This window comes from Maniola jurtina, chromosome 22 (assembly GCF_905333055.1).
Source record: "Maniola jurtina chromosome 22, ilManJurt1.1, whole genome shotgun sequence".
Classification (NCBI taxonomy): domain Eukaryota; kingdom Metazoa; phylum Arthropoda; class Insecta; order Lepidoptera; family Nymphalidae; genus Maniola; species Maniola jurtina.
Genome location: NC_060050.1, coordinates 9,483,958 through 9,496,305, shown reverse-complemented (window position 1 = coordinate 9,496,305; position 12,348 = coordinate 9,483,958). Strand labels below are relative to the sequence as shown.

Sequence of the window (12,348 nt, the reverse complement as noted above, 5' to 3'; positions counted from 1 at the left end):
TTATATACTACTAGAGGATCCCTGCGGCTTCGCCTGCGTTGATTTCGGTTTTTTTGAATCCCGTAGGAACTCTTCATTTTTCCGGGATAAAAAGTAGCCTATGTCCTTCTCCGGGATGTATCCCAAGTCTGTACCAAATTTCATTAAAATCGGTTCAGTGGTTGGGCCGTGAAAACGTAGCAGACAGACAGACACACTTTCGCATTTATAATATTAGTATGGATTTTAATGCACACTGTTGCCAAGTTACTATCATTAGTTAGTAAACAGTCACTGATAAAAAAAAACAACAATATTATAATGTACTTTTATTGTTTTGTCAACAACGAGAAATAATGAATGAGATCTATTTACAATCATGCTAATAGGTGTCTTTTTCAACCTGTATGCTTATTATAGTAGGAGATTTAACATTTCACCAACTTTCATAGAATGAGATCACACACACACAGTAACATTAAATTAAAATGGGCCTAAACAACCTTGACTTAAGGTCCTAAATTCAATTACACCGATTTTAATTTCTGGTTCTGTCTGACTGGCTATACATGAATGGATTAATTTGAGCTATAAAACAAGGCGGTTAAGGTCTATTTTACGTTAACGTTCTCATTATAAACCCCTACCTGCCAGTTTTGGTCATTACTGTGGTGACCATTACATTTGGCCTTGAAAGAAGATACTTCACATGGATAAAAGATTATAGCATGGACAAGTCCAAGTTTCTGAAATTTTCACTTATTGATAATGATAATACTGTCATTCCTAATTACTTACATTTATAGGTAAATCTTATATTTTCTATATCTTATTGCTATTATAGATGCTGAGATTATAGAAATTACACTCAACTGAAATTCAATGAAAATATAGTTAGCACGGACATTACACAAGTAACTATTTATTGCATTTCACTAATTACCGAGATCGTAAAATCCTATTTTTTTCATATTATCAAAACGTTTACAGTAAAAAAATATCACACGCGCTAGGCGTGCAAAAACACCTGAAAGAGATTATATGCACCTGCAGCCATAACAGGATAACATTAAAATATATTTCGTGTTGTATAAAAAGCTGTTTTGTTTATAATCCTTGTTTTTGTTTATTCAATATGGTTACAGTCAAACCGGCCCGCTCGGAGCTAATAGCCATAAAAGTTAACTAATTAGGTGAAATATTCCAAAAAAGCATAAGTAGGTATGTACACATTCAATACGCTAACTTAACTGTTTACGTTAAGGTTCAAAGTCAAAGCGCTGGAGAAATGTTTTTATATGATACTGAACAAAGTCAAGACAGAGATTAAAATATTTTATAGCTTTTTTGTTATATTCAGATTCGGGCCATTGATTCAAATTTTAAATTTGTAGTAATTATTTTCTCTAATTCAGAAGCTGAGCTCTTTTTCTGGATGCCTATCATTAGGCATCCAGAAAAAGAGGTCATTACCTTTTCGCTAAAAGACAATTTTACGTTGACTGACATGAAAGCAAAGTGCCTAGTAAGCCAATAGACAATTCAGCTAGATGACATCAAAGCAGATTACCCAGTCAGCAGAGAGTCAACTTAGCTGTACGCCATAAAAACAGAATGCACAAGTAGCAAAACGTCTGGAATTGTGAATAGTTTGTATGATTAGAACACCTCATTAGCCAGACGTCAAATTACATAGTTGGATGACATAAACGCTGAATGAGATAGTATCTAAAACGTCTGGAAAAGTAAATAGTCTAAATGGTCTGTTGCTTGCTCCCTTTTTAATTTTTAACCAACTTCCAAAAAGAAGGTGGTTCTCAATTCAGCCTGTTTTTTTACCCCATTGCGGCAAAGCCTAAAGGAAGAGTTATGATTTTAGCAGTCTGTATATGTATGTGTGTGTGTTTGTATCCAGATTCTGTGTGTTCCACCGTAGCGCCGAAACTACTGGGCTGATTTTGATGAATGAGGTGTAAATCCGGGTAACATAGGCTACATTTTATACGAAAAAAATTGACCTAACGGATGTAATATGAAAAAAGTGGGGGTGAAAAGGTACTACCACTAACTAACAATTGTGCCAGGACTGGTCCTGATGGCATTTTGAAGTTTGAAAAGGTGCAGTTGGTTCTCTATATAACGTAGACCCGCACTAAGACAGGATTTTGAGAAATTTGATCTGTAAATTGACCAAATTATCATACAACAATACTACTTCTCACGAACCTATAAAAGCTACGAACAAACGATTTCAGTAGTTACATTTTATTACTGTTCTTACCTTTCGATTCAAAACAAGAAAAATTGATACACTGATTTGGCATTCCAAAACGAAGCAACTCTCGTCCTAATAACAATTTAATGTATACTTTAAGAATAACTGCATAAGGTAAGTTTTACAACGAATATTTTAACATCGATATTTTAATGTTAGTATACGTGAGTGAGAACACAAAAGCCACAAAGATCCTTTGTATTGACAAAGGCAAACACAATAGGATCTTTCATTTCTTGTAAATTGAACTAGTTTTATGAGAAAAAGTATTAAGTACGTATGAAATTTTGTTTTGCACATTTTCAACTTTTAAGCTGTGACAATAAGGTCTAAGTTGAAGGAATATTTAATAGTATGATTATTTTTTTGATCTATAAAACATTTATGACACTGCAATTTTTAGTCAAACTTATTATTGACTACTTAGTGACGTATATACATAAAAAAACCAGCCAAGTGCGAGTCAGACTCGCGCACCAAGTTTCCGTATCCGTACTCAGGTATTTTTCCGACATTTTGCAAGATAAATCAAAAACTATTATGCTTAAAAATAAATTAAAATCAGTTTTAGAATGTTCAGGTAAAACCCTTTTATATGATACCCCACTTGGTATAGTTATCTTACTTTGAAAATTGAAACACATTGTTTTTTAATGAACCCATAAATTCATGGTTTTTGCCAAATTTCATGATTCTAGGTCAACGGGAAGTACCCTATAGGTTTTCCTGACAGACACAACACACACGGACAAAACAGACTGACAGGCGGACAGATAGACAGACATACAGTTAGATAGACGGACAAACAGACAGCAAATTGATCCTATAAGCGTTCCGCTTTTCTTTTTGAGGTACGGAACCCTAATAAGTGATATCATTGCATAGCAAGTGAAGAAACTAAAAATTATAACACCTTAGATAAACATCTCGGACTTGAAAGTGGATGTCATTTTCATAATAATCATGATCATCATCATCATCATTATGAGCCCGTGGATGTCCACTGTTGGACATGGGCCTTCCCTAAAGAGCGCCAGCCGCTTTATATCATCAGTCCATCGTGCTGGAGGACGTCCTACACTACGCTTGCTTATACGCGGTCTCCTCTCATCCTATTTTCATAATAATTAGTACTTTCCCCTAAAAACCTTTAAATTGATATCAATAAAGTTTTTTTTCCATCTTATCTTCTAATACTTATGCATTTTACAAGTTTGGTTTTTGATCTTTGAGCTACCGGGATAGAGCACTCAGATTAATTAATTTTTATTTTCAATTTGTAAGTCCTGGTCTATAATGACCTAATATTAGCTTCACTACACTGCAATGTACTGTTTACTGCATTCTTTTTAAAATAATTACTTTTTTAATGTAATAAATGCACAATATAAACTTATCTTAAAATCTAGAAAAATCCTAAATAAAAATACTTTATAACATAGTACTGAATTTACTACTCTATGGCGTTCTGTACAATTACAGTATGACAAAATGCTTATGAAACCCGAAACAGGTCCTGCCGCGCTGAGGCGACGGGTATGACTGACAAGATAACGTAATTACGGCCCATAAGACTCAACAATAGGGTCGAAAATTCTTTGTACTCGCTCTGTACGCGATTTGAACAGAATAAGCGAGGAAGCGTGAAATCAAATAATTTAGAATATAATTTGAAATATAGCACTTACTGTGAAATGATCGGACCGAATTATTTATTTGATTGTTTTACACCTATGGTGAAAGTTACGTCTTTAAGAGCTTTGTCATTAAAGAGAAAAACCCAAAAGTCTAAGGTTTTAGACCAAACTTCTGATTTTTTTTCTATCGAGGAAAGTTTGTCCAATCATGTTTTAATCGGACCAAATCCAAGGGGATATAATGAAAAATATTATATATTAATTTCAAATTTTTCGATCCATGCGTTCCTAACTTAATTCCATTTTAGTAAACTTTAGTATCGACGAAAACGGAGACCGCCGCGTTAAGATTTTTACTTTGATATTTACTTTTTAGGAAATAACATAAATTACTTTTTTAAAGTAGGTGTCTAATAATAGAACACAGTGCACGGTAATAAAACCGACTGTGGTTTTTGTGGCACTGAATAACAAACAAAACAAATAATAAATAAAAAAAATTAAGGGCCGATTAATGAAAGTTGAAACAACATAGTTAAATTCAATAAACTAAGTAACTACCTACTAACTCAAATGCTTCCCATTCTCTAATTAAACCAATAAAATTAATTAATACATAATTCATTGATTTCATCGCAACGTGAATGTCTGTAGATGTGAAGAAATAAACTCAGTTGTAATAACACGCACGAAAGATTTTCATTATCAGCCTGTGTGCTTAGTATGAGATTATGACATCTCACTCACGTTGATAGAATACGAGCATTGAAAAACAATACGCTGACCATACAATATCAAGTTGACCACTTCGAATCTGCTGCAATTTTGACGGTAAACTTGATCGTGTTTGACCAGCGATAACGCCAGAGTAAAATGGAGTCAAAAGTCCAGTACTAACGATTTTAATCTCGCAAAGTTTCCGCTTCGAACACTGACTATAGATGTATATAGACGAATTGAGCTGTAAAAGCAAGGCTAGATCCAAGAAGGGTGACAGTCCAGTGGTTAAAATGTCATCCTCCTATTCGGGGAGTACTAGGTTCGGTCCTTTAACTTTACGGAGTTAGGTACAATAATATTTATGGGCGTTAAATATCACTTGCTTTACAGTGAAGGAAAACATCGTGCATGCCTGAGAGTTCGATGCATATATGAGCCGTTAAGTAGTTACGAGCGGACATATGAACGGAAATACCTACCTACATACAGATCAAACGCATAACCCTCCTTTGGGCTTCGCCGCAGTCGGATAAAAAGTATGGAACAGTGTAAAAGTAGAATACCAGTGCCGAAACTCGAATTCTATAAACATTGATGAGATTTAAAATCTCATACTAACCCCACTAGCCGGCGGTAGCAAGGCATTCTGCGTGTATAACCATTTGGATCAAATCCCGATATAAATCACTACCAACTGGTTTTTATATCGGACTTTGTGGTTTACTTAGTTAACTCTAATAATGAAGATATTGCATTTTATTCAAACTAAGCAGGAATATTTTTAACCCCCGACCCAAAAAGAGGGGTGTTATAAGTTTGACGTGTGTATCTGTGTGTCTGTGTGTCTGTGTATCTGTGTATCTGTGTATCTGTGTATCTGTCTGTGGCATCGTAGCGCCTAAACGAATGAACCGATTTTAATTTAGTTTTTTTTTGTTTCAAAGGTGGCTTGATCGAGTGTTCTTAGCTATAATCTAAAAAAATTGGTTCAGCCGTTTAAGAGTTATCAGCTCTTTTCTAGTTTTCTTGTAGAAAAGAAGGTTAGATAACCGTTAGGTTCATAATATTATGTCAATAGACAAATGTCAAGCTGTCAAGATGGACGTTGCCTAAATACATAATTATTTATTTGAAAATGATATTTTGGAAAACTCAAATACTTTGGATCGTCGGGGGTGTTATAAATTTTTAATTTACACTTGTAGACTGGTTTGATACTCGTGCTGTCTCGTGGATTAAGGTTTTTAAAAATTCCCGCAGGAACTCCAATTTTCTGTGAATGTAAAGTGAGTCGGCCTCCAGGATGCAATCTAATTTTGGAAGTCAGTGTCTTTGGTTTTGTATTTTCGTTTTTTTTGCCATGGACTTCCGAAATTAAAAATATTTTTGACTTTGTAGCTATTTTACTTGGCAGTCCGTTGTTTTTTTTTTTTGTAAATAAGTTTTTTAAATAATACCTTTTGACTGCATTAAGATTCATGACTTAGGTACAATTTATTATTTAATTCGGTAGCATTGTACTTCTCAGATCAAACCCTTCTCATAGGCACTGAGAGGAGACCCGTGCTCTGTAGTGAGCCGGCGAAGGGTTGATCATGATGATGATGTATTTCTCGGAGGGACGGTAGCTTCCAGGGACTACCCGAGGGACTATCATTTTAACTCGGCCGCATTGTATTTGTCGGAGGGACCACGGGTAAAAAACCTACCTCCCAGGGACTACGGGAGTGACCATGGTTAAACAAGGTTTGAGAAAAGCGTGAAGCTTAAAGTCGTTATTTATAGTCAAAACAACGACTAATTCTTAAGACAACAAAAACTTTAGACAAGAATAGAATCGAAGGTCTCCCAAGGTTTAATAGCAGTAGACTGTAAATTGCTTCAAAAAATTAGTGTCATGACATCACTTGTACCTACTTGTAATTGTCACACACACAGACGCGTGGTGTTGGTTAACTGCGTTATCGGCTTGTGGTAAATTATGATAGAGTATTGTTTTGGACCTACTTTTGGACCCTGCTTTAAAAATTGATTTGATATAGCTTTGAAAATAGTAACATTTGAGTTTTTTCCTGGCTTTTCTCAGTGGAAACTTCTTTCCAAACCAGTGGTAGTAAAACCCTGATCCATACTATTATTATAAATGCGAAAGTGTGTCCGTCTGTCTGTCTATCTGCTACCTTTTCACGGCCCAACAGTTTAACCGATTCTGACGAAAATTGGTACAGGGTTAGCATATATCCCGGGGACGGACATAGGCTACTTTTTATCCCGGAAAATCAAAGAGTTCCCGCGGGATTCCTAAAAACCCATCCGCTTAACCGATTTGTATGAAATTTGGTACCGAGGTAGCTTGCATCCTTGTAATTGACATAGGCAACTTTTTATTCCGGAAAATCAAGCAATTCCCACGGGATCTTTAAAAACCTAAATCCACGCGGACGAAGTCGCGGGCATCCTCTAGTATACAATAAGTAGCACAAGTTGTCCTACATCACATAATTATACATTTAATTTCAATAGATGGTTGTGCTAATTGTTCCAGGACTACTATGCATTAAAGGGAAAAGAAAATACTTAGCTATGTTCAACATGACAAGACTTCCCAATTCCATTACAATCAAGCAACAACCTTAGGCTAGGAGTAGGCAAGATATTAATGCATTGGTCAGGCTTGAGGACATTTTGGCCAATCTATATGGATTTCAGACCACCTGAATCTAACAAGACTAAGGTTGTATCTTGTGGATTCTGTTCTGTAGAGTCTATTATAGGAATGGCGAGTGTGCACTGGAAAGCTCAGCATTAACAGATCCCTCAATAGACGGACAGACAACATCAAACGAGTTGAATATCAGCAATGATGTCACAAACTATTGATGAAATTAATCATTGGTTCTCCAAACACGAGTTACATCATACCTACTACAACTTCTTACAACACTACAAAATACACACAAAAAAATTGAAATTATAAGTTGTATGATTGAAAGTGAAATAAGAACTTAACTAGTAACATATTGCATAACATACAAACAGGTCAGTTTGGTATACAGTAACATAAAGCGGCGTAGCTTTACCGAATTACATGAGTGTATAAAGGTGCCCACGCACTCGAACTGAACTGCAGCTGAACTGCGCGTCGCGTCAGCGCCCCGCACGATATTCTCTCAAGCCGCGCCGCGCGGCAGTGACGTACGCGCGTCGCGGCTGGAGAGAATATCGTGCGGGGCGCTGACGCGACGCGCAGTTCAGCTGCAGTTCAGTTCGAGTGCGTGGGCACCTTAATACTTGATCTTTTTGTAAGATGCAGTGTCTGCGAGTTTGAGTTTGCTTTCTTTAGTGCAATTGGAGCATGACTTGGAATGCTACAATATTATTACATACAGTTAGGTAGTAAATTGAGGATGTTTCATTTTAGGACAGGTTTCAGGTTGGATTATTTCAAAAAATCCATATCAATACTTCTATAGTTATTACTTGCTAATTTACTTCTGTGACTACTTAATATTAGAAAATATGCAAAAATTGTTTTCACTGCCCAGTGCCCATCTATTTAACCGATTTTGAAACAAGGTGGTACAGAAATAACTTGCATCCCAGGGAAGAACATAACTATTTTATTGTCCTGAAAATTAAAGCCTCAATAGCGAAATGGTTGAGGAGCGGACTGAATATCGAAAGGTCGGCGGTTCAAACCCCATCTCTTGCAGTATTGTCGTGCCCACTCCTGGCACAAGCTTTACGCTTAATTGGAGGGGAAAGGGGTGTATTAGTCATGAATTAGCTAATATTAAAAAATAAAGAGTTCCACAGAATTTAAAAACTAAATTCACATGGACAATGTTGCAGGCTCATCCAGTATTATAAATGTGAAAGTTTACCTGTCTGTCTGTCTGATAGCTTTACATGGCCCATCTGTTAAACCGATTTTGATGAAATTTGGTATATGTACTTTAGAGATAGCTTGCATCCTGTTGCACACCATTTTTAACCCCCGACCCAAAAAGAGGGGTGTTATAAGTTTGACGTGTGTATCTGTGTGTCTGTGTATCTGTGTATCTGTGTATCTGTCTGTGGCATCGTAGCGCCTAAACGAATGAACCGATTTTAATTTAGTTTTATTTGTTTGAAAGGTGGCTTGATCGAGAGTGTTTTTAGCTATAATCTAAAAAAATTGGTTCAGCCGTTTAAGAGTTATCAGCTCTTTTCTAGTTTTCTTGTAGAAAAGAAGGTAAGATAACCGTTAGGTTCATAATATTATGTCAATAGACAAATGTCAAGCTGTCAAGATGGACGTTGCCTAAATACATAATTATTTATCTGAAAATGATGTTTTGGAAAACTCAGATACTTTGGATCGTCGGGGGTGTTATAAATTTTTAATTTACACTTGTTTGACCTAAAAATCAAAGGGTGCCTACAGGAATAACCTACTGTAACTGTGTACTGTACTGTAGTGTAAAAGTTAGTGGTACTGAACATTTGAACACTGGGTGTAACTTTGCAAATTTCTTGGTTTCTCTGAGTGATTGTTTAGATTCAGTAAAGCAACGCTACTAGCCTTGTACTGAAAATGTACTAAAAAAGAGGTGAGATGATCTAAGTTTATCATCCACAAACTATTACTCATAGTTCAGTACATAAAGATATTAACAACATTGATTAAAATAGGCTTATACTGGCTTATGACATGGTACAGAGTACGGCCACAAGCATTATTGATGTGCATTATGGACATGTGTATTTGTGTATCTCCTAACTAATGAACAGATTTTAATTTAGTTTTTTTTTTTTTGTTTGTAAGGTGGCTTGATTGAGAGTGTTCTTAGCTATAATCCAAGAAAATCGGTTCAGCCGTTTGAAAGTTATCAGCTCTTTTCTAGTTACTGTAACCTTCACTTGTCGGGGGTGTTATAAATTTTTAATTCACATTTGTGATCTACTAAAGTTTTACACTTCTCTTGTAAGTCCCTAAGTTAGTGAAATAAAATAAAAAGAGCCTTTATTCTCTGACCTTATACTACTTATACAATATACACTACTTACTAAATAATGGTATTAGTAAAGTAAGTTCCTAATGCTAATATTTAATTTCAAGTTTATAGTAATTAATTGTCACCACTACAAACCTAACAATTCCGAACACCAAAAGGATTACAATGGTGCCTAATTTTAATAAATGATTTTGAGTTTGAGTTTTTAAACTCTAGAATTGGCATACAATTTCACAAGTGCCAAAAGGCTTAATGACTAAGGTTTTGTATAGTTAGTTTAATACAATCAAAATAACTAACTACCTCTACTCCTCTTCATATAAGAATAACTTAATAATTTTTAAGTAAGTTCTTAAGTAATATTAAGTTGAATAACCTACAAAGAAGAAAGAAAGATAGATAATTTTTAATGTTTAAACATTTTAAAGTATTTGAAACTGTGACCTACATACACTTTTTAGTATCACATGTTATCAAACTACTGGACAATCTATTAAAAGTTTGAGAAGAAAGTCTTTGGAACTCTTTATCAAATATTTACGTACACATTGTCGAGATAAGATATCGCGGCTTCAGAATTACTTATGAAAGTATAATTTTATAGGTATACATGCATCGTATAATATGCGTAACTTTTGAGGCGCGATCAGTGATACATAGTTGCATCACTAGTGGACATAAAACGCCGGAATCAAGGTCTTAATAACTTGAGAAGTTAAGTAATACGACTGCTTTGGCGCTCAAGCGCGTCCACTCAATAAAATTAGTTCACTCACCCACACAACTGGGCTCCATCTTCTCAAAACTATTATCTCCGCTAGATAATCCAAGTTTATGTGATGATACCAACTTTCTTAGACATGACAACACAAACCACTCCCACAAACTTATTCCAAACTTTGAAACAATCACAAAACTTTTTCCAACTTCGACGTTAAGTTTATCACAACTTGTACACGAGTTTTAAGTACTTTTTTTCACATTCACGCGCGGGATATGCCGGAAAAAGCGATTAAAATTGTAGCAATCATTATCGCGGACAGAACTCAGAAGCGAGACGAAATTCCAAGTGTAAACCAAACTTCGAAACAAAACTTCAATTCTTCAAACAAAATGACAGGAGGGCAGCCGCGCACGTCGTTTGCCGTGCGGTTGACCACAGATAACTAAAATTAAACAGACTAACCAATTTGGTTGTCGCTGATACGGTCGGGTGTGAGTCGGATCAGCTATAATATGTTTTTATTTTACTCATTAATTACTTGGTTTACTCGAATGGAGTTGAAGAACCATTTATTATTTCTTTCTTCTTTTCAGATTCACAAAAAACTTTCATAAAATTGAAGGATTTCAAGCTGAAATTCACAAAATAAAATACGTTCAGTAATATTTGAAAAATGGGTTAGTAATAAAATTATTACCTACATCGTGAACTTGCATGTATAATATTGTATGTTGTTATTCACAATGTTCTCAAAAAACATTGTTTGCCCATCTGACTTGTGCAATAGATTATGGCTTAAACTTTCTCATTCTGGGTGGCTACTGTCCACCCAGAATGCTGGACACCGAATCATGAGTGGGCCAAAAAGTTTTAGAAATGACAAAAAATTTTGCAGCAATAATAGCACAATGCACCGTGCCCTTTCCAGTTTAAGTTTCAATTTAAACAATAATATCTGACACATCCCGACTTCACTCTGGTAGAATTTGAAAAATTCCAACAAGATCTATAAAAATTTAACGTCCTTCTACGCGGACGAAGTCATCAGAAAAGCTTGTGCTGTATAAAATAAAAACTTTTTTGAAAAGTGTAAAATCAATAATGGCATAGCCATCAACGGAATAACTTCACGATAATATGACTTTATAATCTCACGGACTTGACATTCTGTCACGTCCTCATAAGTCACAATACTTTACAATCTCTTGAATCACGAACTCACAACATCACGGCCTCATTTTATTTTGAGTCACAATATTATCACGACTTCAACCTCCAACCCCTTGATTTCCTCAACCCCTAACTATTAATTAAAACCTTATAATTACGATCAATCAACCAAAACAACAGGTGGTCCTCCAATTAAATTGGTTCGTCTGTTTCTATTTTAAGTGTACATCAGTGGTTTTGACATTTTAAGTGGCGGCAAACTTAAAACTAAATTGAAAATAGTAAGAAAGTATTCTTATTTTAACAAACAGTGAGAAGACAATGTTAAAATCATCATGATTCAAATATTAACATTTTATTAGTATGCTGTGTAGTTGTATGTACTTACATTTGCTGTTGTTGAGATGTATTTCATAGGGCCCAGTCCTATATGGCGGTACTTCGCCAATTTCTACGATCCATGTCAGCTGGCGTTGGCGTAACGGCGATGGTAGTGCCATCTCGTAGCCACACTATACATCACAACGTAAACTTAACTTCACACTCACCACTTAATATCCATGTTTCACACTAGATGGCGTTTACAACAAAAGATTCACTTTTAAAAGCATGGTAAAATAATTACAAAAATAATTAGCACTGAAAATTGTTAAAAAGCATGAACAAGATTAAAATTCACTTCAATATTTAATTGATTAATAACGATTCAAACTAAAACGAAGTGCCCATTAGCAATAAAACTTCCAGGTATCATCCTCATAGGTTCAACCTATGAGGATGATACTGCCATTGGCGCAATTAAAATGCCATAAGCCTACGCTGTCGTATTAGTTTACAAATTGCGAA

General features: G+C 35.3%; 1 protein-coding gene across 7 annotated transcripts in view; it reads right to left on the bottom strand.

Annotated features, from left to right (window-relative positions):
- LOC123876958 (dystrophin, isoforms A/C/F/G/H-like) overlaps positions 1-12,092 on the bottom strand; it is a 674,182-nt gene extending 662,090 nt beyond the window's left edge. For 2 of the 7 annotated variants that reach the window (XM_045923406.1, XM_045923412.1), the window contains exon 1: positions 11,891-12,092. In XM_045923406.1, the coding sequence (XP_045779362.1) occupies positions 11,891-12,002 (112 nt within the window). In that variant the 5' untranslated portion in view covers positions 12,003-12,092. Of the gene's footprint in view, positions 1-10,384; positions 10,723-11,890 lie in introns of those variants that run through there. The other 5 variants (XM_045923405.1, XM_045923409.1, XM_045923410.1 and 2 more) reach the window with 4 other exon arrangements.
- Positions 12,093-12,348: the final 256 nt, after the last annotated feature.